General features: G+C 43.0%; 1 protein-coding gene across 1 annotated transcript in view; it reads left to right on the plus strand.

Annotated features, from left to right (window-relative positions):
* Nucleotides 1–108: 108 nt before the first annotated feature.
* Nucleotides 109–27,669, plus strand: part of LOC139638802 (protein MTSS 1-like) — a gene marked incomplete at its 5' end in the record, with an annotated part of 62,459 nt that continues 34,898 nt past the window's right edge. Inside the window, 2 exons of the mRNA XM_071512831.1 lie at nt 109–170; nt 3,692–3,765. Coding sequence (XP_071368932.1) covers nt 109–170; nt 3,692–3,765 — 136 coding nt within the window. The remainder of the gene's footprint in view (nt 171–3,691; nt 3,766–27,669) is intronic.

A 27,669-nucleotide genomic window follows, 5' to 3' on the forward strand; every position in this document is an offset into this window, starting at 1 on the left:
TTTACTGTTGCCCAGCTGTGTGTGAGCAGTGTGTTGTACAGTCTGTAGCTGTAAAGTGTTTGATATTAATTTTATTCTCTTGACATTTTTCTGCTTTTGTCTCTTCAGAGCAGCTACCCAGTCTGGGACGACTTCATCAGCAAGGCTGGCAAACTGCAATCACAGCTCAGGTAACCAACACACACACACACACACACACACACACACACACCTACACACACACACACACACTAGCTAGGTAAGATAGATAGATAGATAGATAGATAGACAGATAGATACCTTTATTGTCACTGTATGAGTACAATGAAATGTCGTTTGGAGCAAGCCTATAGATGCCTAATTAAGGATAAAAACTATAAGAAAATATAAACACTATAGAGTATAAGATACAAAAATATAAAATAAAATAAATAAGAACAAAATAATACTGTATATACACAGAATAAAAGAGTCATGATGCCATGGGTATGCAGGAATGAAAACAGAAGTCATTGCCATTTATATTTTTTGTTTATATTTTGACCAGAGTTCCTTCTTTATCATTCATGTTTGCCAGTTAGCTAACCCGCACTCTGAAAAACTGTGGTTCTTTGGCTCCGCCCACTGAGGTTCAACCAATCAGATTATTTCTGCCTCTGAGAAATGTTTGTAAAGCTAAAAATACAATCTGCTAAATTAAACCTGATGAAATTAAACCTGCTACATTAACGTTGGCAGTTAGAGTGGGAAAGATGTTAAAAGTGATGTATGTGAAAAATGTGCACACAAGGACAAGTACACACACACACACACACACACACACACACACACACATGCACACACACACAAATGTTTTAATAGTCCAACCTAAGCTCATGAAAATCCAATCAGTCTGCTTCATTAAGTGTTTAAATGTCAGGCTCACCTCTCCTCTTCTGTCGCCTCGTCCTGCTGCTCCGGTTCACCACACACACACACACACACACACACACACACACACACACACACAACACACCACTGAAGGTCATACGCATACACAAACATATACAGACACATACACACACACACACACAAACTGCATTACCCATGCACGTGCCTTTATGCGCCATAACATGTACCCCCCCCCCCTACACACACACACACACACACACACACACACACACACACACACACACACACAGGAAAGGCACATGCACATACACTCATACCCAGCTGCATCACTTACAGTACATGCACACTTGCTCATACACACACATGCACTCACTCTAATTCACTGTCACCCACCCACCATCCTGCAACCTCCACCCACACACACTACGTACACACACACACACACACACACATATACACACACATACACACACACACACACACACATACACACACAACTCAATTAACCTTCCCCTGGCTGGCAGAGATTAATGATGGCTCCATAAAGTCATTATCAGGCGGTGGGATCAGCGTCTCGCCTCAGGAGGCTCTGCAGGCCGGAGGTCAGCCGGGGTCGACGCTGATTAAAAACACCGACCTCCTCCTCCTCCTCTTCCTCAACCTGTGTCTAGAAAGGGGGGGTGGGTTTGGGGGTAGTTTGGGGACCCCTTTTACCCCCGGAGGCAACATGTGAGTGAAGGGTGAAATCGGACAGCGCAAAAATGCATAAAATGTGATTTAAACGCAGCCGAGACGCTCTGAAGATCAGATCATCCAAACCAGCCGAGGGGTCAGAGACGCGTTTGGCCTCACTGAAGGAAAAATCCACCTTAAAACACTTGAGTTTTTTTGTTTTTTTCATAACTTTATTTAAAGAGTTTTACAATTATATAAACATATACACGCATGAACAAACATACTGAACTCGCACAAACATAACCCCGCATAGTACCCACCCCTTATCCCTCCCTACCTCCCCTGGGACCAAGAGCGCACTCAAAAGGAAGGAACAATGAAATTAGGCAGATTATAGCAAACATTTAGGGGAGAGAAGAAAAAGTAAAGGAATAAATTAAACGATAATACCTAAATAAAAAATAAAAAATAAAAATAAGGTCCAATGTATAGACATTAGTTATAGTAGCAATAGGCTAAATAGGAGAGACATCAGTCAGGTGGCATGGTGTATCAGAGGGTCAGTTCCTTTACATATTCAATAAATGGGGACCATACTTTAGTAAACTTGTCATAGGACCCACTCAATGTATGTCTTATTTTCTCAAGCTGGAGCAAGGACAACACCTCCTGTATCCATCTCTTGAAGAGGGGGTGTTTGTTGGATTTCCAATTCATGAGAATTAAAACACTTGAGTTTTAAGGTGGATTTAAAAACAATGGAGTTTGACATGAGGAAATGTTTCAGGATGTAAAACCTCAGCGCTAAACGTCAGGTTTTGGTGTCAGTCCCTCAGAATCAAAGAGCGAGGGCTTCTTTCTAGAGCCGCCATTTTGCACCGAGAGACGTTCAACAATCACACAGGGAGAGATCCATCGTAGAAGAGGGAGAGAGAGACCAGTTTCTCCACCCACAGGAGCAGGAGAGAGACCAGAATGCATTGCAGCAGAGAGACAGGCTGGGTCACTTTTTTCTCAACGGGACAAACGGTTGGTTGAGAGAAAGGTGGCACCACAAAAAACAAAACAGGTCAATTAAAGCTGTAAAGGAGGCCAGAGGGGGTTCGACGCCACACATCCATTAAAGGGAGATTTTCCTACTTTTTTCCCATCATTCCCTGCTTTGACATGTGAACAGTCTTCTCTTAGTCACCATCCTCATCTTATTTTCTCCTCTTTCTTCCTCTTCCTGTTCTTGACCTCCTTCTTCCCCATGTTCTTCTTGCCTTCCTCTTTGTTAGAATGGATTGGTAAATTTGTGCCCTTCGTTAAAAATAAATCTTAGTTAAAAAGTCAATTTTAACACGACAAACACTAAAGAAAACTGAAGTCCTTCTATGTGTTTCTGTAAATTAGATTAAATGAAATGGGTGACACAGTGACTTTCAATTCAATTTGATTTCCAGTCCGATTCATTGTAGGTTCATCTGCTGGAACGCTGTGAAAGACCCGAGTGGTAATTCAGTAATATAGAATTGTCTCTGTTTTAATCAGAGAAAGTGGATTCCAGGTGTTAGTCGAGCGTGAATAATTCTAATCCAGATTAAATGATTTCTGAATTCTAATCCAGATTATAGAGCTGCGGTGCGGGCGGGGGCTGGGACTTTGTGGTTTGGCCCCGCCCCCCTCTGTCATGTCATGTTAGTAACACCCGACACTCAGTGACACTGTGGCTTCAGTGGAGAGTTTTAGTTTTAGTGTCCCGTGATGCTCTAAATGTTTCAGAGGCCTTTCCTTTCCACCCTGATGAGAATAAAACTCGGGGGGGGGAACTCTGAATCCTTGAGGTTTTTGGCACAAAAATGATCAATCAATCAATGATAAATTTAAAGATATTGAACATCGGCACAAAATATCGGCTATCAGCAGCTTCAGTACTTCAGCTTCACTTCATTATCGGCCTTCATAAACCCATATCAGTCGACTCCTCCTGTTTATTTATTACACTTGCTGATTAAAGTGATTCTGAAGCGGATGTGGAGTTTCTGCACATCACTCACTCTACAAAAACACAGTGGAGATTGATTGATTGATTGATTGATAACTTATATTTTTATCCGTATAGCATGTTCTGATGCCAGTCTCTGTCTCTGTCTGTTGTCTCCAGGACGACGGTCGTCGCGGTAGCAGCCTTCCTGGACGCCTTTCAGAAGGTGGCCGACCTGGCGACCAACAGCCGAGGTAGGACGGGAGTGTGTGTGTGTGTGTGTTGTGTGTGTGTGTGTGTGTGTGTACCATTTCCATCTGCTCAGGTGTTCAGGTGCACGTTGGACTATGATGCATTTTTGATCAGAAGTAAAACCTGTAGGTGATGAAGCAGAACTGTTTTGTGCCGCTGTGTTAAACTTCCTGTCAGGAGAGGAACTGTCAGATGAGTTTGTCAGTTTCAGACTCTGCTGCCTCCAGTTTGTGCTAACATCATGTTACAGAGATGAAGCTTTACAGAAGCTGTTCACAGCTGTCAGATGTGTTAGCATGTTGCTAACAGGCTGCGGGAAAAGCTTCTTTGCTCGATTCCGATCGGTCGTCCGTTTCCTTTGCTTTTCCCCGCCCCTTTTGTGTGAAACAGGTAGGGAGATTTAACGGGGTTTTTCGCTTACGTATGAAACCCTGGTGGAGGTTAGACCAGAGACGGTTTAGAGACGAGACGGCGCAACTGCGAGTCATTTCCTGTATCTGTGTCACATGGGTTTCTCCACTGCCCCGCCCCTTTAGGCCTCACTCCAATGGGAGAAGTGAACAGTGAGCACAGATTATGACCGATTCTTTCGCCCCGTAGTCACCGAAGTAAATATCGGACCCGTTTTTCATAAGCCGTGTATCTTCCAAACATTCTAACACTAAAAAAGTATTTTTCAGATGGACGAATCAGGAGAAAATGAACTTTATTAGAGACCTGTCTCTGTCTCAGGAACACACTCTCATGAGATCTGACAACATCATCATATCTCCCGTCAGTCTGGTTTCACGCTTTCCAACTGGATAAACAGACATTTAAAGGGACTTATACGTGAAACCATGAATTAAAAGTTAAAACAGAAATAAAACTTGTCTTTCTTTGCTTAATAATACTATTATTGTTATTATTATTTAACTGTTTTTGGAGGGGAAAAAAGAGAATATTATTAGACTGATATGATCTTGTACTGGGTTGGTATCGGATATTAAGCATAGCAGATAAAAACGAGCGGCAAAAACAGCCCAAACATTAAATTTGTACTGTATCTAGTGTTGTATTGTTTTGACATGGACAAGCAATAGTCCATCAGTAATCCACACGATGTTCACAACACTTCCAAACGAGGTGGGGGGACGGGGGGGGAGAGGCGACCACGCCCACTTAGGAGACAGGAAGTGTTTACCATTTCATACCATTGGCGCAGCTTGTAATGCGTCATCTTGTGTGCATAGAGCATCTTTGGTTCGACATTAAATGGTTTACGCCCCCAAACGTCCTGAACATCACTGGAAAGCCAATTTCAGGCAAACGGATTTAGGCCTGAACTCACAGACTGATGATGTCAAATATATCCTGTTTATTGGTTTTTTTTTTTTATGTCATAAAGTTGCATACTGCAGCTTTAAAACTCCTTTCACCTGCCTCTCCTCCCTCATGACAAAAGAACAAGAGATCATAACGTCCAGCTGGATTTGTCCCTGCTCAGTCTGGTGGAAAGCGTTTTGTGCACTCTGTGTGTTTTCATGAGGTTTCGATGCAGACGGCTCTTTGATATTGATTTGTACTTTTCCAGCATTGACAAATGATCAGCGGAGACTGTTTTCCCAATCACCGAGCTGGAGCGTCAATAGAGGTCGCTTCCTGTATCGATTACATGGAAATGACATTGAACCAGTAACCGTGGCTGCCTGCCTGTAGTGACAGAATGACACCCAGATATCACACTGGTGTCTCTGTGATAAATGCTGTTTTTGCTTTATTTTGGGTGTGATACTTGTTTGAATGACGTAGGGGAATTCTCCTCTGGGTGCCTGTCTGTATGGCTGACTGTGTGTGTGTGTGTGTGTGTGTGTGTGTGTGCGTGTGTGTGTGTGTGTGTGTGTGTGTGCATGGTCGTTACCTTCCTGTCAAAGCTGCTGGCCACTAATAGAAGCCGTTGAAACAATCCATCGTCACCGGGAAGATTCTACGCATCCGGGTCACCGCCGCTCTGTAATTGACTGTGTGTGTGTGTGTGTGTGTGTGTGTGTGTGTGTGTGTGTGGCGTGAAGGGTGTTGCAGCTGTAGCAGTGTGTAGAATTATTGGTTTCCCTCGGCAACCATTGTGACAATTAGAGGGTTGTGGAGCCACACCCAGCTCTACCTGTCCTCCTCTTCTTCTGCTGTTCTCACACACACACACACACACACACACACACACAGATCACTAACTTCTGTTTCTGTCTGCTAAATATCAAAGGCTGTGAAAACCCGACAAACAATTTAATCATTTTTTGAAAAGATGGTGATACGAACAGTGAAAACCGGTGTCAATACAGACTAGCTGCATCATTTGGTGAAATCAGGACTTAAATATCTTTAAAAGTTAAAGTTTGGCTCAACACCTCTTTAAAGGAAAACATCAGTGTCATTTAGAGTTAAAGCCCATTTACTTTTGTCTAGATCTAGTTTACATTTCCCCAAACACTGATTTTTTAACGTTTACTTGTATAATTTTTGTTGTTTTTGAAATCCAAACTTTCCAGTGTCAAACCGAGCTAGAAATGAGCTGCTGTCCTGCTAAATAAAAAAAAATATAAGTAAATGTTTCTGAGGATTATTTCCTGGAGGAGACGTAACGCGGCGCTGAGATGCAAACACTCGACTCAGATCCTGTCGCTCTGTGGAAGTTTGTTTTTCATAGTGAAAGACAGGAAAGAATGAAGGAGGAAAACAAATTCTGATATCTGAACTATGCTGACTGTGTGCAGAAACACAGAGGAAGCTGAACCGCTGGACTGACTTAAAACAACACCGGTGTTAGCCTTTTAAAGGATTGATTTGTTTTCTCATTTTTGTTTTGTTCGTGTCTGTTTTGTTACTGTTCAGAGTAGGGCTGCACGGTGTATGGTTTCAGCATGGTCATCGCCATGTGCGCATGTGCAGTAGTCACATCGCAGGATGTGTGATGTCAAGTAAGGAAAATTAACTCAAACACGTCATGCTACAACTTTTTTTGCTGCTTGATACAAAAGGAAAACTCCTACGGTTCTCATTTTCCATGACTAATCTACAAGAGAAGTCTGTCTGATATAACATAATTTACTCCGATTTAAGGGTTTGTTATAAGAGTAGTGTATGTTATCTTTCCAGCTTTCGCGGCTCCGAACCGTAGTTGGGAAGCCTCTGGTGTTGTGCTAGCCTGTTTTAGCTTAGCCTGGCTCGTAGCTGCTAACAAGCTTTTTACTAAGAGTCCGGACCAAACTGGCACTTTATTTCAGTACAGCAGTGAACATAATGCACGGCCTCTCGGTGACGTTCTAAGCTCTTTTCAGTCAGGAACACTTTAGTCACAAGATAAAACCATTAATCACAAGATAAAACCATTAATTGCAACTAATGGTAATACAGTTATGATTGGCGGATATGGCTCTGCTCTAGCAGCTCCCTGCTTACCCAGCAAGCATGCTGAAGGTATAGCAGGGGCGCCATGCAAACCCCCCCATGGGAGAATACAGAGCAGAGCCGGAGCAGCAACACTCAGCAGCGTTGACACTTAAGAGCCACCGTGGGCTCGACTGCATAGACTATGACAGGTGGAGGCCGGGGAGGTGGAGGTGAAGCTTTACCAAGCAGCAGAGTGTGCAGCAGTTGTGAAGCAGGAATCAGTGTAGGAGGAGGCCATTTAAATAGACCGCCTTGTTATGAGAATGGATTATGATTGGTGTGCGTGGCGATCAGCTGGTAGATGACTAGCAACGCGTGACGTCCGTGTCCTGCCTGAACTAACGCGACGCTTCATTTCCCGCTAACTATGCTAACTTTACTTAGCATCCTGCAGCTCACTCTGACTGCGGCTAAAAACACACTCACTTCCTGCTACGTCACCCTGCAGGTTACCCACAAGGCCACCTTCTTAAAGGGGCAAGGCTTGATAGAGCTATTCAAGTCATTTGGTGAAAATTCCTGTATTTTTTCATATCGCAATATATATATCACAGAAAAAAAATATTGCAGTGTCAGCTTTTTCCAATATCGTGCAGCCCCGGTTCAGAGTGACAGGCGGTAGAAGTCAAATATATCTGGACTTGAGAAGGTCCTTTCTTCACACAGCTTGTCAGTAGTCAGCAGCAGGGTCTGTTTAGCGCTGCTAGCCAAAAAAAGAGCTGCCCTTTCAACACGGAGGCTAATTGGAGGCTTTTCAAAGGGAAGGTGGACAATTTGTAGGAACCACTAAGCTGTTAAACGGCTGGACAAAGATAAAAAGGATTTTAAGTAAAGGTTATAGGCTCCACAGCAGAAAGCTCAGTGTTTTGAACTGGTTTCCATTGTGCATCTTGTTACTAATGTCAGTCAAAAATATCTGTCAGGCTTTCTCCAGTGTCAATGACAACAACATAATACTTCTACTGTGTGACGTCATATTGCTGACTGACCAATCAGAATGCAGTATGTCTCTGGCATGTCGGGTTTACACTCTGAATATGTAGTGTAAAAGAAACTCTCTGCAGGCAAATGAAAAAAAAAAGGAAATTTAGGGTAAAATGGGGGAAAAAATGATAGGAAGAGAGAGCTAGAGAGGGGCGGACGTGGATGTGGAATGGATGGCAAAATGAGAGAAGGAGAGAGGGAGAGACGGAGAGAGGTGAAGGAAGAGAGAGACGGGGGCAGATGGAGATGGGGAGAGAGGGAGGATGAAAAAAGATGGAGGGGAAGGGGAAGGAGGGAGGGATGGAGGGGGGGATAGAGGGAGGGAGAGAGGGAGGGAGGGAGGGAGGGATGGAGGCCGTTGGCTGTCATGTCCAGCTCAGCCGGCTGCCTGGTGCTCATGGCAACAAGGATGGAAATCACTGCAGGATTCAATCTAACCAGTCATCTATCTATCTATCCATCTATCTATCTATCCATCTATCCATCTATCCATCTATCTATCTATCCATCTATCCATCTATCTATCTATCCATCTATCCATCTATCTATCTATCTATCTATCCATCTATCCATCTATCCATCTATCCATCTATCTATCTATCCATCTATCCATCTATCCATCTATCTATCTATCTATCCATCTATCCATCTATCCATCTATCCATCTATCCATCCATCTATCCATCTATCCATCTATCCATCTATCCATCTATCCATCTATCTATCCATCTATCTATCTATCTATCGAAGCCCATTGAGGACATACAGTATATTCATGCATTTTATTTACTCTGTTTTCCCATGATAATGTTATTTTTCTTTGTTATCTTTGTTTTCTGGAGATATCGATTTATTTATGTTGTTATCTCCAGACAACACATTTTGTTTTCCTGAGATTTTCCTTGCAGATAATGACGTTTTCTCCAGAAAACAAAGAAAATTAACTTGTTATCATGGGGAAAAAAAGCGAGCCACTGGCAAAGATTTGAGTCTCAGAAATAAACAGAATTCTGCACAGTCAGACTTTGTCGTCACTGAACTTTTATTGATCACATCGTCTCCTGGTTGTATTGATCCTGAACCTCAGATCGAGTATTGGATCGTATCGAGAGAGAAGCAGATTGTCCATCTGTAGTTCTATAATGTTACATCAGTTTGAATCTACTTCCTATGATTTATGCCGTGAATTTAAAGATTTATATTTGTCTAAAAGCAACAAATTCAACAAATAAAAGGCTGGGTACGCTGAGGGTTTCGGTGGGTTTCCCCTCCACTACATCCTGATTATAATATAATTTATTACCTTCCTACTGCAGGCAATTTCCATATTTATCAGGCCGATGCTGAGCAGGTAAATTGTTTTTTTTTTTTTTTTTCACACGTTCCTTCAAATTTAGAGCTAACAAGAGGAACGGATGCAAAAATTGTTGCTAAATTGGTGGATCGCTATCTTATCAGATCCCAACACACACACACACACACACACACACACACACACACACACACACACAGACACACACACACACTACAGAGGCCGTCCTCTTCCCTCTACCTGTCGCTGTGTGTCGGTCCGTGGTTTCCATAGCAACCTGCTGCCAGGGAGGATTTCATCCTTAAAGGGCCGGTGAGCAGGAGAGGAGAGCAGAGGAGAGGAGGAAGGAGAGAGAGAGAGAGAGAGAGAGAGAGAGAAGGGAGGAGAGAGAGAGATGAGAAGGGAGGAGAGAGAAGAGGGGAGGAGAGAGAGAGAGACAGAGATAGATAGAGAGAGAGAGAGAGAGAGAGAGAGAGAGAGAGAGAAAAGAAGGGAGGAGAGAGAGAGGAGAGAGAGAGAAGAGGGGAGGAGAGAGAGGAGAGGAGAGGAGGAAGAGAGAGAGAGACAGAGACAGAGATAGAGAGAGGGAAAAGAAGGGAGGAGAGGGGAGAGGAGGAGGAGAGAGACAGAGAGAGAGATAGAGAGAGAGAGAGAAGGGAGGAGAGAGAGGAGAGGAGGAGGAGAGAGAGAGAGAAAGAGACAGAGATAGAGAGAGAGAAAAGAAGGGAGGAGAGACGAGGAGAGAGAGAGGGAGGAGAGGAAAGAAGAGACAATTAGGGGAGAGGAGAACAAAGGAAGAGGAGGGAAAGGAGTTTGTGAGAAGAGAAAAAAGAGGGAGGAGCAAGGAGAAGAGGAGAGGAAAGCAGAGGGAATGAGGGGAAAGGAGAGGAGGAGAAGGAAAGGAAAGGAGGAGATGAGGGAGGAAAGAAGATGCAGTTAGGGGAGAGGAGACAAAAGGAAGCGGAGGGAAAGGAAAGGAGGGGAGAAGGGAGATGAGAGGAGTAGGTGAGCGAGAGAGGAGAGGAGGGAAAGAGACGAGGATAGGAAAGGAAAGGAGGGGATGAGGGGAGAGGAGAGGAAGAGAAGAAAGGGAAGGAAAGGAGAGACAAAGATGGAGGAAAGACAGAGGGAGGGGAGGAGAGAGAAGAATGGAAAAGAGGAGGAGAGAGGAAGGGGAGGAGGGAAAGGAGTCAAGGACCGGAAAGGAATGGAGGAGATGAGAGGGGATGAGGGGAAAGGAGAGGAGGAGAAGGAATGAAAGAAGAGAAGAAGATGACGGGAGAAAGAGGGAGGAGTCAAGGACAGAGGAGAGGAAAGGAGACGAAGAGAAGAAAGGAAAGGAGGAGAGAAAATGAGAGAGGAGGTGAGGGGAGGAGAAAGAGGGAAAGGAGAGGAGGAGATGAGAGAGGAAGATGAGGAAATGAGAATAGGAGGATAGAAGAAGAGGAGTGAAAAAGAGGTGAAGACGGCAGAGAAGAAGAAAAACAAAGCGAGAATATACAGTAAATCCAACATGTCCGACTGTTTTTTAAGGAGGAGAGGAGGGAGAGGAGAGGAAGTAGGTGAGCGAGGAAGGGGAGGAGAGGAAGGGAAAGGAGACGAGGATAGGAAAGGAAAGGAGGGGATGAGAGAGGAAATTAGAGGGGGGTGATGGGAGAGGAGAGGAGGAGAAGAAAGGAAAGGAAAGGAGAGAAGACTGGGGAAAGAGAAAGGGTGAAGAGATGAGAGAGGGGAGGAATCGAGGAGAGAAAAGGAAAAGAGAGGAGATGAGGGAGGAGAGGAGTCAGAGAAGAAGGAAGGGAGGATAGAGGAGAGGAAAGGAGACGAGAGAGGAAGAGAGAAAGGATGGAGAAAGAGGAAGACGAGGAAACGAGAATAGGAGCTGAAGGGGAACAGAATGAATCTTTCCTCCATCTGTCATCACAAGGCCTGAATGGAGGAGAACAGGAGGATAGAAGAAGAGAAGAGTGGAGGAGTGGAGGAGAACTGAGGTGAAGACGGCAGAGAAGAAGAAAAATGAAGCGACAATCTACAGTAAATCCAACATGTCCAACTATTTTTATTATTTTTTCAGGTCGTCCGTCCGTTCGTCCCGTTCTCATGAACACGATATCTCAGGAACGATATCAGGACGATATCTCAGGTCAAAGGTCAAGGTCACTGTGACCTCACAAAAGACCTTGTTTGGCCATAACTCAAGAATTCATACGCTAATTATGACAAAATTTCACACAAATGTCTAAAAGGATAAAATGATGAAGTGATGACATTTTATCTTATATATGTATAAGTTCAAAGGTCAACTTCACTGTGACATCATAATGTTTTGCTTACCACTGTAGCTGAGAAAACGATCTTGGGTCATTCTACAAAAACGGTGGAAGTTCTGTCACTTACTTTTGCAGACACCAAAATCCTTTAAGCTGACCTAATAATCACATTAATTATATATGTTCAATAAATAAAGACTGTCCTTGCAACGATAAAACAAAGTTTATTGGCGGAGGCATACAGCGGTGAGGAGGTTAGTTCTAGTTCTTCTCTCAGCAGCACTGAGCTCGTCTTCCTCTTCACATCGAAGGTCTAACTGCCGGCTGCAGTAAATGTACGGCAGCCTGCAGCGGCCATAAAAGGCTTATAGGCCAGATGTTGTTTTTTGCGGGGCTAAAATATTCCCGATATGCTGTGGCTGCAGTCGTTAAGCTGCGGTGTGTGTGTGTGTGTGTGTGTGTGTGTGTGTGTGTGTGTGTGTGTGTGCATTGGGGGGAGGTTACAGCATATGGAGCTGATATGACGCTGCGGTATAAACAGAGAAGAAATTATAAAAGAGCAATAAAGACAGAGGGAGTTGAAGTTAAAAGTTTTAAAAAGTGCTACTTTTATTGTTTGAATTGACAGTGAATTGACAGGAGGAAGCAGAAAGCAAGAGTACATGAGAGAGAGAGATGGTGTGTGTGTGTGTGTGTGTGTGTGTGTGTGAGAGAGAGAGAGAGAGAGAGAAATGGTGAGATGTGTGTATGTTGTATATGAGAGAAAGAGAGTAAGAAATAGATGAGAAACAAAGGAAGGAAGAATGTATGACAGAGAAAGATGGTGTGTGTGTGTGTGTGTGTGTGTGTGTGTGTGTGTGTGTGTGTGTGTGTGTGTGTGTGTGAGTTAAAGCACGATTTGCTTCTGTCTTTACTTTATTCTTTAGTCTTTTTTTATTACCTCTGTTGAAATGTGTGCCACAGACAATTCAATTCTTTTGTAGCATTTACTGTTTTTTTCATCATGTAGTGACAGGAAGCGAGAGGGATTATGGGTAATGTGGTCTTGATTTTGAAAAACATAAAGACTCATAAAGACGATCTTGCAAAGTAAATCTTAAAAATTGGTAAATCTTCCTTATAGGATGTTTATATTTGTCTTTGGCCTTCTGTTGGAGGATGTAGGCAGTTGTTGCTGAGTGCAGTGTGTGTGTGTGTGTGTGTGTGTGTGTGTGTGTGTGTGTGTGTGTGTGTGTGTGTGTGTGTGTGTTTTGGGGTTTTAGACAGTCAGAGTGCACTGTGTATTGAAGTGGATCACTGTGGATCCTGCTGCAGTCAGGATCCGCAGTGTGTGTGTGTGTGTGTGTGTGTGTGTGTGTGTGTGTGTGTGTGTGGCACACAGATGGCCTCCTTTGGCATCCCTCTGTCTGATGACATCATCAGAGTTGCAGATGAGTGAGGTCATATCTGCAGCATCCGGCCATGTTAGGAGAGATTCTAACGCTCAGAGCCTGGTATTTACACGTTATTGATACATTATTACATTATTGATACATTATTACATTATTGATGCGTTATTTATTTACACTCCAGTTCTCCACTGGACCTCCATGATGGCGCCAGCCGAGGCTGCTGGGAGATTTGTGACGCAGCTTCAGAGCCTCTGACTGAACGCACTTTCTTTCTTTCCTTCTTTCCTTCTTTCTTTCCTTCTTTCTTTAACTCACACTGTTGTTATCTCTACGTTTATCTTTCTTTTCCTTCTTTCTTTCTTCCTTCTTTCCTTCCTTCTTTCTTTCCTTCTTTATTTCCTTCTTTCTTTCCTTCTTTCTTTAATTCACACTCTGTTGTTATCTCTACGTTTATCTTTGTCTTTTCTTTCTTTCCTTCTTTCTTTGCTTCCTTCTTTCTTTCCTTCTTTCTTTCTTTCTTTCTTTCTTTCTTTCTTTCTTTCTTCCTTTCCTTCCTTTCTTCCTTCTTTCTTTCTTTCTGCCTTTGACTTTCTCTCTCTTCCTCTCTTATTTCTTTTTTACACTTTGTCTTTCTATCTCTTTCTTTCTTTCTGTAACTCACACTCTTTCTCTCTCCCTGCTTCATGCCCAACTTCACTACGCTCACTTTACTGCATACCACACACACACACACACACACACACACACACACACACACACACACACACACACAGTAGGAAACCGGAGCTTCGTCTCACATTTCCTCGCAGCAGACTGCAGCACTGACCGGTCGGTTATTAATAAGCAGTCGCGATGTTTAAATTCATGTTAAGTGTTTCGCTCGCTCTCCTGTCCAGAAAGGCCTTTGAAATTAAAAACCAAAGGGTGTGAATTTGACTGCTGTCCCTCCTGGGCCACTGTAGATGATCCGATTCTTACCAGTGCATTCTGGGAGAGAAAAATGGATCAAACGGAGCGATTTCTGACCAGAAAAACGAGCGAGTAGCAGCAGAAACTGACCAACACAAACCACCGAGTCAGCAGAAATAAAACCAACAGTACGGTGAAAAAACTCAACAGCTGAGTGATGGAAGACGGACAGAGAGACGGAGAGTCTTCTGGACGGCCCGCTGACACAAACTGGCAGCAGGAGAGAAGTTGAAACAATTCTTACTGGGACAAATATAGAGTTTATTTGCCAATAAGCAATGCAAGTCTATCATTTTATAGTTAAAATTGTCCCTGAAAAGAACCAGAATTCCCCTAAAAATCAGATCAAGGGGGTTTAATATGCTCTCTGAAGAAAGGACACTGCAAAAAATGACAAGCTGCCCAGTGATTTTAACTTGTTCTCAGATCTATGGAGCTTATTTCATGATGTTTTTAGTTTTTAAATTATCTCACCAATTGACTCAGTAATCTCACCAATTATCTCGCCAATATGACTTCTTTCAAGAAATCACCATAAAACAACGAAGAAAATCCAGAAACAAGAAACTTTCTCCAGGACAATTTCACTTTTACCAAGTAAATGTCCTGAAACAAGTTACATTCTTCTCGAAAAAAAAAGTAAAAAATTTGTTGAAACCGGTAAAATGATCTGCCAGTGCAGTGAGATGATTTCACTTAACCCTCATCCTACCAACATGTTTAACATACAAGGAGAATAAACTACTGTAAGAAACAACCATCATAGCAAAATGTTAACTTTCTCCTAAAAACATTATTAGTTACGTAATTAATGTCATCTGAAAAAAACCCCAGATAATTATTATTTTAGGAAAGTTACAGTTAATTAAATGATGTATTGTATTTGTGACTTTGAACATCATCTGACCTTAGGAAGAGCAGTATTTAGGGTCACAGAGCACATGAGGAAATCTGTGTCTGCTGCATCTGTGTCTGTCTCCTTCAAAATGACTGACAGAGCCCCTACCCCCCCCTGATAGTGTGTGAGACTTTAAATTAGGACCCATGGCAAACATGAACTCAATAAATAGTTCCATCTATTGAATCTGCATAGGAGGAATTGGATGCTTTTGACCGGGGCCCCCCAGGACCCCGATACATTGGTATTTTTAAAAAGCACTAATTAAAACAGAAAGAGAAAACAATGATATGAAGTCATTAGGAACAAATTGATTGACAAAGTCATGAAAAATTGGAATGACAGAATGAAGCACCTGTGAGATATGACAAAAAGTATAGCTCTGGGGTCTGCGGGTACCCCAGAGGGAGGATGAGGGTTAACAAAATCCTAAAATAAACTTGATAAGTCTGGAGACAAGAGGAAATAACTGAACAAGTCTGTCAGGTTTTGCAGTGTGAACTTATGACCAAAGGTAAATTGAGGATATCATACACAAAACTGTAATAAGTGGGATGATGTCAGAGCTTAATCTGGACCTGTGTGTGGAGGTTGTAGATATTTTGGCTCTTCGTTCAGTCTCTTCTGTTCCAGCAGCCGGCTCATGTGTCCCCCGCTCTGGGGTTTCTCACCCACTGGGTCGAGGGCCAAAAGTAGGTCATAAGATGTTACTATACTTATAATCGTAATATCTATATTTGTATACAACTATCACTACTGCTGTACCCTGCCTGCCGACAGAGGAGAGTTCTTTACAGATGGCTTGGAAAAGGTTTTGGGAACTTCGAGAACTCTCCACTGAAACACACTAAACCCTTCCTGGTGGATAACCGGCCAATCACAGACGAGGTGACGTCACCTTCCAGATGTTTCTCAGCAGCTCCAGTGGAGTTTGATATGAGAAAATGTTTCAGGATGTAAAACCTCAGCGGTAAACGTCAGGTTTTGGTGTCAGTCCCTCAGAATCAAAGAGCGAGGGGCTTCTTCTTTCTAGAGCCGCCATTTTGCACCAAGAGACGTTCAACAATCATACAGGGAGAGATCCATCGGAGAAGAGGAGAGAGACCAGTTTCTCCACCCGCAGGAGCAGGAGAGAGACCAGAATGCACTGCAGCAGAGAGACAGGCTGGAGTTTGAGGAAGAGGAGACAAGACTCTCACTTTTTCTCGAATGGAAAAACTCTTGTTTTCTTGCTCTTATTTCATCTATAGATATTGAAAGAAACAACTTCACACCCGTTCTCTGGGGGTTGTCGCAAGGCATTCTGGGAAACGTAGTAAATCACTAATTGAAGTTGAAGTGAAGTAAAAATTTTTTTTGTGTGATTTCTTTTTCTCCCTCTTCTCCTAGACATGCAATTTCTGTCTTGATCCTGTCATGAAAAATTTAGGTTTTGATGCATTTTTTGGCGCAAAGGTTTTTCTTCGCTGAATCGCGGAAGAGTCAAACTATACGGAGCCCAGGAGTGGCCATCAGGAGAAAAATAATTTATGTCGTGGTCACGATTTACAATTCGTTCCCTCGATCTGGTTAAAATGAGCCTTGTTTTGGTTTATTTGTGCGCACGAGATACAATTCGTTCCCTCGATTTCCTCTTTTCGTGCACAAATTGTCAAAACGTTCCTCGAAATAGTGACATCATGCTCTGGATATATAATCCATGCTCTCTTCAGGAGCTTATAAAGAGTCAGTCACATATTGGTGATCATGTTTAAATGTGGCCTGTCCTGGGTGTGTTGCAGCACCTGATTGTGTTTACATGGCCTGAAGGTTAAGTGGCTAAATATGTTGCAATATTTGGGGGATTTGCCTATTCAGTGTAAACAGACAATGGATATAAACATACCAAATCCTTACTAGGCCTATCTGCAATACCTAAAAGTTCCTTTTAAATTGCATTTTTTCCTAAACTGCACAGTTTAACGAAATCGAGGGAATGAATTGTATCTCGTGCGCACGAATGAACTAAAACGTGACGCACGTTACAGTAAATCGTGGACTCAATATAACTTTTTGTCTCTCCCAATGGCCACTCCCGGGCTCCGTAAAACTAAACTCCTGACGTGATAAAACTCTCCTGGGTTTAATCCATTAACACATGAGGTCATCACATCACTACAGCAGGCTGCAGTGCCAACAGGCTGAGGGACAGGAGAGCCGCCCAGCCTCCTGACGGCAGATCACACCTGATAAGAGGAGCGGGGAAAGCACTGTGGTGAAACCGATCCACCTGTTCACATGTCAGAGAGGAGAGGAGCTGATGTGTGTGTGTGTGTGTGTGTGTGTGTGTGTGTGTGTGTGTGTGTGTGTGTGTGTGGTCCTCCACTTACACTTCCCGCCTGTCCCAGTAACTGACAGCAGTAGAACACAGAAAGCGTTTTAGTTCGTATTAATTAGTTCGTACAGAGCAGTTTAAAATATTGTGTTTGGGCTTTATGACAAACCTAAATTTGGTCCTTAAATACACTGAAGCAGCACTTTTTACAGAATGGATGATTTATTGGTTAAAACAACTTCATATGAATCTATGTTAACTAGGAGGTTAGAGAATTATGGTAAAGAAACAAGAAAGACATGGAAAAACTTCCTCTGCTATTTCTATTTTCTAACTATTTTCTAAGGCTCATAAAGGGCCATTTTTATTTTCTTTGTCTTCATTGTTATGTATTTTGTCTTGTATTTGTCTTTATTGTCATGTTTTGTGTATCTATGATTATATACAGTATGTTGTGCGTATGATGGAAACTGAAAATAAAAACAAATATTATCCACTCTCTCCTCTCTGGGTGTGAGAGCAGAGCTGACCAGCAGCAGCAGCACTGTGAGGTCTGAAGTCCTCTCATTATGGTATGGCATCGCCATGGCAACAGCAGCAGCTGCCTGGTTTGACGTCAGACAGAATGTGATCCTCTGTTAGAAACATGTGCGCACACACACGCACACACACACACACACACACACACACAGTATCAGAGCATATGAAGTGAGTGCAGTAGACTTATATTTCATAACTACTGTACGCTGTGTGTGTGTGTGTGTGTGTGTGTGTGTGTGTGTGTGTGTTTTGCAATGTAAACAAATGATGATTGTATTAACTCGCTAATAGTAACCACTGCTGTCAATTTTTCATCTAATTTTGAAAAATGCTTAGATACCAGGATATTTTTGGCCAAGATAATCCACTGTGAGTTTTACAAACCCAGCTGGAACTACCTGTCTTATATATTAAATTAATCGTAGATAATCATGTCTGGATTGTATATTTCTATGATTAATAACCACGTAATTCGGTGATTTTGTGATATATTTTTGTTATATTTTCCCTCTAACATATCAAGCGCCTCCATTGAGCCCGACCAATCACAGCGAAGCAGCAGAGAAACCTTACGTAGAATATCTTTTGAAAAACTCAGAGCAACGAACAAGGTGGAACAGAAGGGATCGGCCCGACGTTAGAGAGGGAAATCCTCAACTCGGTGTTTTAGTTCCTGAAAGCGGATCATCGTCTTGTCGTCTGGAGACTCTTGCGGATTCTTTGCAGACTTTGCCTTCGGCTCGTAGCTGCGTCCCAAACTAATGAAACAGGAATTATTTATAATGAAGACAATTCTCATTCAGTGAAGACAGCAACTCCAAAACACAGCCTGCATTGTTTCTCTTAAACTATCTCTCTTTATTGTTAAATTTTGACTTATCATCTTTGTCAAACTACATGTTACACCATGCACTCTGCTTGTCATTCAGACTTTTTGACAAGCACCCCTATCCCAGACCTGTCAACTCTCCCGTTTTTCCCGGGTTTCTCCCATATTTTCCCCGTAAGTTATACAGAATCCTAATTGGCCCAATCAAGTTGTTTCGGTTAGATCCATAGACTATTTAACTTGGGAGATTATTGTCCCATTCCAAACATCCATTTGTTGAGCTAGTTAACCCAATCCTTTTTGCTCTGAGATGACAGCAGGGCAGGCAGTAAAGGCACCTGGTCATTAGATCTCTGGAACCGAGAGATGAAACCCCTTTCATAATGTAAAAATTATGGTCGGGTGGGGGTCGCGGAAAATCTCCCTTATTTTCAAGGCCCAATGTTGACAGGTATGCCCTATCCCTAGAAAAAAACGTTGTGTTGCACCGGCACAAAACTAGAAATTATTGATCATCTGAATTTAGTAGATGAGGACAAAATAAGAATAAAACAGTAAGAGTGACAACAAACTGCTGCTACTTTGAGAAATACTGTTCTGAAAAAACTGAAAAGGTGAAAATATATAAAGATGCAAAAGTGCAATTAAAGGATTTAGTTTTGTTTCGTTTTTTGCCTGAAACTGAGGCAAACAATTGTGATAAATAATCATTCCCTAGTTTAGTAGTTTCCCTACTTTTTCCACACTGTATCTACAGTATATCTGTATGAAGGCAGTGTTGCACCTGCAGTGTAGCTGTCTGAGTGTGGGAGCCAGCCAGAGGGTTTGTTTGAATTATTAAGCAGGGTTGCCCAGCAGGTGAGGATGTGTGTGTTCTTTTCATCTGCTGACAATCTGCCCTTAATTAGTTATGAAGCCCCACCCGCCTCAGGGAGCATCAGAAAGAATAATTAAGCGCTCCTTCGCCGGTCTGGACTGGCGGCTTGTGCATGGGTGTGTATGAGGAAAGGAAAGGAGGGAGGCATGGTTTCCCCCTCAGCCACTGGCCCAGGGTCAGAATATAGTGTTCATAACATCGGGCAAAGGCCTGTTCTTTCTTTTTTTTTTTTTTTTTTTGAGGAATATATTGAGAAGACAAGTGAAGGACAGAGTGGACAAGGAGAGGAAGCACGAGAGAGAAGATGGCGTAGTGAGAGAGGAGGATACAGGAAGGAATAGGAAGGAGAAGATGTCCGTTCTGCCCGGTCAAACAGGTTTAAAGGTTTAGACAAAAGTTAAAAAAAAGAAAGACAAAGTGCAGCGGTGAAAGGAAGGCGGGAGGCGGGAGGAGCCCGTCTGCCCGGCTGTGGAGGTGCAGGTCATCAGCAGGCGGTCGGAGCCATTTGTAAAGGTTGAACGGCTGTTAAATAATTCACCCGCTACACACTGTCAGGCTGCAGATGAACCTGCTGCACCGGCCTCACACTCTCACTCTGTCACTCTGTTACTCTGTTACTCTGTTACTCCGTCACTCTCTCACTCCGTCACTCTCTCACTCTGTCACTCTCTCACTCTGTCACTCTCTCACTCTGTCACTCCTCACTCTGTCACTCTGTCACTCCGTCACTCCATCACTCTGTCACTCCTCACCCTGTCACTCTGTCACTCCGTCACTCTGTCACTCTGTCACTCCGTCACTCCGTCACTCTGTCACTCCTCACCCTGTCACTCTGTCACTCCGTCACTCCGTCACTCCGTCACTCTGTCACTCTGTCACTCTCTCACTCTGTCACTCCTCACTCTGTCACTCCTCACCCTGTCACTCTGTCACTCCGTCACTCTGTCACTCTGTCACTCCGTCACTCCGTCACTCTGTCACTCCTCACCCTGTCACTCTGTCACCCTGTCACTCTGTCACTCCGTCACTCCGTCACTCCGTCACTCTGTCACTCTGTCACTCTCTCACTCTGTCACTCCTCACTCTGTCACTCCTCACTCTGTCACTCTGTTACTCTGTCACTCTCTCACTCTGTCACTCCTCACTCTGTCACTCTGTTACTCTGTCACTCTCTCACTCTGTCACTCCTCACTCTGTCACTCTGTTACTCTGTCACTCTGTTACTCCGTCACTCTCTCACTCTCACTCCTCACTCTGTCACTCTGTCACTCTCTCACTCTCACTCCTCACTCTGTCACTGTCACTCTCTCACTCTGTCACTCTGTTACTCTGTCACTCTGTCACTCCTCACTGTCACTCTCTCACTCTGTCACTCCTCACTCTCTCACTCTGTCACTCCTCACTCTGTCACTCTGTTACTCCATCACTCCGTCGTTTCACCAACTTCTGTGGGGAATCACTTCATCTGCTCCTCCTAAACTGGTTTTCTAGAGTATTGTGTATTTCCTTTACACTTACATTTTCATTTTAGGCTTTTAGCTAATGCTTTTTTTGCTTTGGTCAACTTCACTATTAAGTGATGAGAACATAGACACCAAAATCCATCCATGTGTCCCCAGTAGATCGTTGACTTCAGTGCTGATCATGCTAACGCTTTAGCATGCACTATGTTGAGTGATAGTAGCTCCATGCTAACGCTTTAGCATACACTATGTTGAGTGATAGTGGCTCCATGCTAACGCTTTAACATACACTATGCTGAGTGATAATAGCTCCATGCTAACGCTTTAGTATACACTATGTTGAGTGATAGTAGCTCCATGCTAACGCTTTAGCATACACTACGTTGAGTGATAGTAGCTCCATGCTAACAGTATTTCTGCTGAGGAACCATGTATATGTCTAGCTGTAAACACCACATTCATGAAACAAACAGTAAACATGGAAGCTAGTCCATAATAGTTATATATAAAACAATATGTTATTGTTTCCTTCCTTTTTTTCTTATGTAATACGTAAAACGCATCACTTCCTGTGCACCAAGAGGATTTCCTGCCACTGGTCAATATGAGCCAAACCAGGGGGTTTCTTGCAGGCTGATGGATGCATTTTCTCTTGTTCAGCCCAAACACAATAGGCTACTTTGATTTGATTGAAAATAAGGTAATATTTATTTCATGAAAATGGTGGATATTTAAGATCTGCTCTAGGGTTGATTCAGTCTTCTCTCTCAGGGTCTCAGGAGGGCCCCTCCAAAGGGTCACCAGATAAATCTGAGGGGTCGTGAGATGATTAATGGGAGAGGAAAGAAGAAAAAACAAAGTTCTGATACACAAATCTGTTTTCAGTTTTTGGACTTTTTCTCTAATCTTTGATTTTTGCTGAAATATCGGCTCATTTGAACATTTATTGAAATGAAACCATGTGAGGTTTAGAGGGAAAAATCACTATTTGGTGGAGCTGTTAACAACTCATAGACATCTGAAATGTGACCCGACTACACACTGCTTTTTGTAAGACGTTAAAAGTCAAAAAGTTTGGAAACCACTGGTTTCATCTTTAACAATGTGTTGTATTTTAAAAGCTTGTTATATTATCCATTGTGTCAAATCTCCATCTGAAAAGTAACTAAAGCTGTCAAATAAATGGAGTGGAGTAGAAAGTACAATATTTCCCTCTGAAATGTAGTGGAGTGGAAGTATAAAGTAGCATCAAATGGAAATACTCCAGTAAAGTACAAGTATCTCAAAATTGTGCTTAAGTACAGTACTTGAGTAAATATACTTAGTTACTTTCCACCACTGAGTGATAGGAATGATGTGTTCGGGTGTAACAGCAAGTCAGCGGAGGTTTGCTTTCTAGTTCGGTGTGTAAATGGAAAATTGGCGCAAAATATCAGCCAACAGCAGCTTCACAACAAACACATCTCTATCAGACTTCAAAAACCCTTATCGGTTGAAACTTAATGTGTTTGTGTGTATTATTTGGGACGTGATGCATAGTACTATTCTCCCACATAGTTGAATTTACAGTAAACCGTTCCTCCTGTTGATACTCGCCGTGGAGGCAGAACATTTCCTTGAAAACTCTGACAAACTGGTTTTATGAAATCACTAACTTTGAGCTCTGGCAACAAAACATGGCAGCCGTCCTGTAGCGGCTCTGCCTACCAGCTAGTTAACGCAGACTGGATGACTGAAGGCGGGGGATGAGTGATGTGCGAGTGTCTGCTCTCGCTCCCAAACTGGCAACCCGGCTTCCTCAGGAGGGTCTGAGGCGGGGAAATGATGTGCCAGCATTTAATTCCCTGTCGAGTCCTCATGGTTTACATGCTGGCAGAGAGAGAGAGGTGGTCTGTGTGTGTGTGTGTGTGCGTGTGTGTGTGTGTGTGTGTGTGTGTGTGTGTGCGTGTGTGTGTGTGCTCCTCCAGTTCCAGTGAACTATGGGTATGGGAGCTATGGGAGGATCAAAGCGTCTGGTTTGGCGGAGGGACGGCCAATCACAGGAGAGGGAGAGCTGCCCGAACAGGCTCTGGGTAGTAAATACACACACACACACACACACACACACACACACACACACACACATACACACACACACACACACACACACACACACCTGCACGTACCAACAGAACACACCATTGTCAACATGGACCTCCCACACAGTCTAATACAGCCACACACACACACTAATACTGCAAGTACATGATTCTCTCTCTCTCTCGCTCTGTCTCTCTCTCTCTCTCTCTCTCTCTCTCTCTGTCTCTCTCTCTCTGTGTCTCTCTCTCTCTCTCTCTCTCCCCCTCTCTCTCTCTCTCTAGGTCATATTGTGTCTCTCCCATACTTCCTATATTACCATTTATAGAGGCTATAGAGTGTAACTAGACAATTACCTAGACATCATCACCTGCATTTTACATCATTAAAGACTAACTAAACTAAACCCCAAACTCAAATCTGTGTAAAGCCTGACATCTAAAGGCAAAAAGCTACTGAAAATGCCATCTGCTATTGGCTGATCCAATGGCAGATTTTCAGTAGCTTTTAACCTTTTTCAGTAGATTTTTACCTCGCTTTTTTATTAGATGTCAGGCTTTAAACACGCTGCTTCACTGGGACTTTAATATTCCAAACACATAGAGGATCCAGTCTGTACAACCAGGGACAGAACTGTTGTGTCGTCTGTGTTAATGTGGATTGTGCGGCATGTGTCTGTATTTAATTGTATTAATTGTAACCTGCAAAAGGTTGAAAATTAACTCAAGCTAAATCTGGTCTAATACATCTGCTACAAATGGCAAAATTTATGTTTAATATCATACACAGTCCCTCACAAATATATAGATCCTATCCTTTAAAGTAGTAGCATAATAGCACAAAGTTTGTGCTGTTATTTTGTGAGACAGTCGGTGTGACTTTTCTAATTTAATAATTTAAATTTCTTTTTGGAGGGAAAGTCTTTGTTTATACAGGAAAACAGGAAGTGGAGGATAAGAGAGGACGAGAGACAGAGGAGAGAACAGGAGACTGATGCATTTCTCAAAGGATTCTTTAATGAGGATATAACCATCAGGGAGTGTGTGTGTGTGTGTGTGCGTGTGTGTGTGTGTGTGTGTGTGTGTGTGTGTGTGTGTGTAGCAGTAGTTGTTTCAAACAGCCTCAGGCTCTTCTGAATAGTTTACAGCTCATTAAATGGCAGACGACCAACAAGCCTGGAGAGCCGCACCGCCAGGTCACCGTGTGTGTGTGTGTGTGTGTGTGTGTGTGTGTGAGAGTGTGTGTGTGTGTGTGAGTGTGTGTGTGTTTAATTGAAGTTAAGTGCAGTACCTTGTGTATACTGTATATAAAGAGATAAAGTAGGGCTACAAAGAAGAGTTGCTTCACCTATTCTCACATCACCATCCCCCTCTCTCTCTCTCTCTCTCTCTCTCTCTCTCTCTCTCTCTCACTCTACCATTCTCTCTTTCCTCTGTCATTATCTCTAAGTTTATCTCTCTCTCTCTCTCTGATTTCTCTATCTCCAGTCATTTCCATTGCATGATGTTAAAAGGTTGAGGACTGATGCTGTACAGCAGGTTATCGCTGTGGAGGCCAGTAGGGTTTTCTGCATTCAGATGCAGAGCCAGCACACACACACACACACACACACACGCACACACACACACACACACACACACACACACACACACACACACACACACACAGAGGGCAGGGTACACATTCAGCTTGCCAATGCTGTCAGACTGCAGGCAACAGCAGCTGAAATGGGTCAAATAAATAAAAAAGCTCACTTACTTTGTTGTTCCTTTGGTACAAAGAGTGTGAAGATACTACTGGACATTTATCTGAGGGATTAAAGAGCTTCCTGGGGCTTTTATCAGCATGATGTTGCTGTTTCATAGTAGATTGAAACATGTTTTTACTCCAGTGGACATTACCAGTCTCCCATGTGTAGTCAGTCTTGAGCAAATTGTGTGTTAGTGTGTGTGTATGTGAGGGATGGGGTGTGTGTGTGTGTGTGTGTGTCCAGTTGTCTCGGACAGTAATGGAGCTTCTCTCTCTCTCGTCCTCCTCTTGCTGTCCGGTCTCTTATTCTGTTTTCTCAGCTGCCACAGAAGGCCAGATTGGATTCATACTGTTCACTTCAATCACGAATAACTTGACAAACGTTCAGCCTGAGCTCGGCTGAGTCCGATCCATCTGGAGTCTTAAATCTGCAGTGTAGATTGAAGGGAAAATATGAGTAATCGCAATAAAGGGAATAATGTCGTTTTTGCAGCAATTTGCAGGAAACTCAAAGACCCTTTACATGAATAAGAGAGAACAAAATTATGCAAAACTTTGAAAGTGGTTTGTCACAGATTATTGTAGAATGATTTCATACATTACATTAGTTTCTTGGAAAATAATTTAGTCTCAAATTCTGACAAGTGCAGATATTTGCTCCTAAAATTTGTATTCGTAGTTTGGGTCATTGTCTCTTGTTTTCCTCGCTTGTCATTGTTGTGAAGGATTAGATATCTGCTGAATTAGATCTCATTGTAACTTCAGATAACTCTTCTCTTGTTAGTGGAGGCTTTCCTGCTGCACTTCAGCTCAGCTCTGACTCCAGCTGAGTGTGTTTGGATCATTTTGAGAGCTCAAACTTTTTTTTTTTCCAGTGAGGCTCCGCTGCGTTTCTGCAGCAGCTCAGTGAGCAGCTGACTGGACAGCAGCTGTCTCACCGGGGATGACTGACAGGTATCACCATCACCCCCCCCCCACACACACACACACACACACACACCAGGCTACCAGCTACTGCAGCTAATGAGTCAGGAGACATTCTCAAGGGATCTGTGTGTGTGTGTGTGTGTGTGTGTGTTCAGTTGAGGTAGGTATTAGGGTTCGAGCGATATTTCGGTTTTTGAAGGCAGATACTGTTATTTTTAGACTGCAAATTCAGTCTAAAATAGCCAATATTTTGGTTTCATGCCAGAAAATTCCAAGTATTCAGTGTTTCCCCCAAATTTTTCTTCATGTCAGGGAGGAAAATTCTCTGAACCAGCATTTAGACCATCATGGGACACTAAAACTCTCCACTGCACCTATTCAATTAACTTACAAAAAACATGAATGAACAATTGAATGAAAAGAAATAAAACATGCAAAGAAGATAAAAATGTCCCGTCAGGTTTTCCAGCCTGTGTCTGTGGTCAGAGCTGGACGACACTGAGCGGCTGATACCTGATAGATGATGAAAGGCCGATATCGGTCTGACCCTGGGAGGTATTCAGGGAGGGGAGACATTCCCAGGGCGCCTATTTAAAGCATTCTAAGACTCTACTGTACCCACCCCCCCCACCACCACCACCACACACACACACACACACACACACACCGCTCCCCGCCCCCTGCAGAAGGCATCCTAAGCCTGCGGCCCCCCAGTCGCTCCGGAGCGAGGCATCTTCGGCCCGCGGCCCGTCATCTCCTCCTGCCTCTGGTATTCCAGGACTCCAAAACCCCGAGAGACTGATGTTCACTCCCCTCCTCTCTGCTGTTTTACATAAGGAGATGAATTCACCAGGAGCTCCACTGGTGAACTCATGTCTAAAGAACCCACTGGCACATGTAATATAAAGACGTTAAAGCTGCACTAGTTCCTGATGATTAGTTTGTTGATTTTGTTCCTATATATAATATATCTCTTCCATATCTGTAGTTCTTGGACCCACAGACAATATTGGCTCCAGAGTCAGCTGTCAGTTGAAACAATGAGTCCAAACTGTTTGTCAAAAAGCCAGTCTGTGAAAACGATCCGGAGAGTGTAACGCGCTTGGTCATGTATTAGCTTTAGGGAAGTAAGCTGCTCCTGGATAGCATGACAGAGCCAGATGACGTCAGTATTGGGATTTCACATGTGCACCACTTTATTCACCTGTACTTATAAACCATACAATGCCTGGTCTCTACAGCACTATAATCTCTCAACATACATATAGATTAATATAGATTAACACGTACCAAATCGTTACTGAAGAGACAAGCTATTCGTCGGGAGATAGACTGGGAGTTAGGGCTGGGCGATATGGACCAAAAATCATATCTCGGTATTTTTAGGCTGAATGGCGATACACGATATATATCTCGGTATTTTCTACGAAGTAGAAGATAAGATGTCACAAGCACTTTCATTAAAACAAGATTGTGATCAAAATAAAATGCAAAGACAGGGTTTCCTTCCCTGTTTTAGAACAGTCTGGTAAGTTCAGAAAATTACATCACTTTATTGTAATGCAGCCTTTAAAACCAGGAAAAGACACTTATGCCATATCACGATATTACGATATCCAAAATCTAAGACGATATCTAGTCTCATATCACGATATCGATATAATATTGATATATCGCCCAGCCCTACTGGGAGTAGTACTCAACCTGTTGCTGTAACTCAGTCTCAGTAAAAACAAGGAGCGCCACCCAGTGACTTAATCTGTTGCTGCAACCAAACAATATTCCAAAAGCATAGTGGGCATATTTGCGACTGTTACAAGAGCGTATTTCTCTTGGTCCGGAAAGCAGCGGCACCGCACCGTTTCCACTCAGCGGATCGTC

This window comes from Centroberyx affinis, unplaced genomic scaffold, assembly GCF_046629955.1.
Source record: "Centroberyx affinis isolate AG114_WGS23_722 - 3 ecotype Tasmania unplaced genomic scaffold, CSIRO-AGI_Caff_v1 ptg006571l_1, whole genome shotgun sequence".
Classification (NCBI taxonomy): domain Eukaryota; kingdom Metazoa; phylum Chordata; class Actinopteri; order Beryciformes; family Berycidae; genus Centroberyx; species Centroberyx affinis.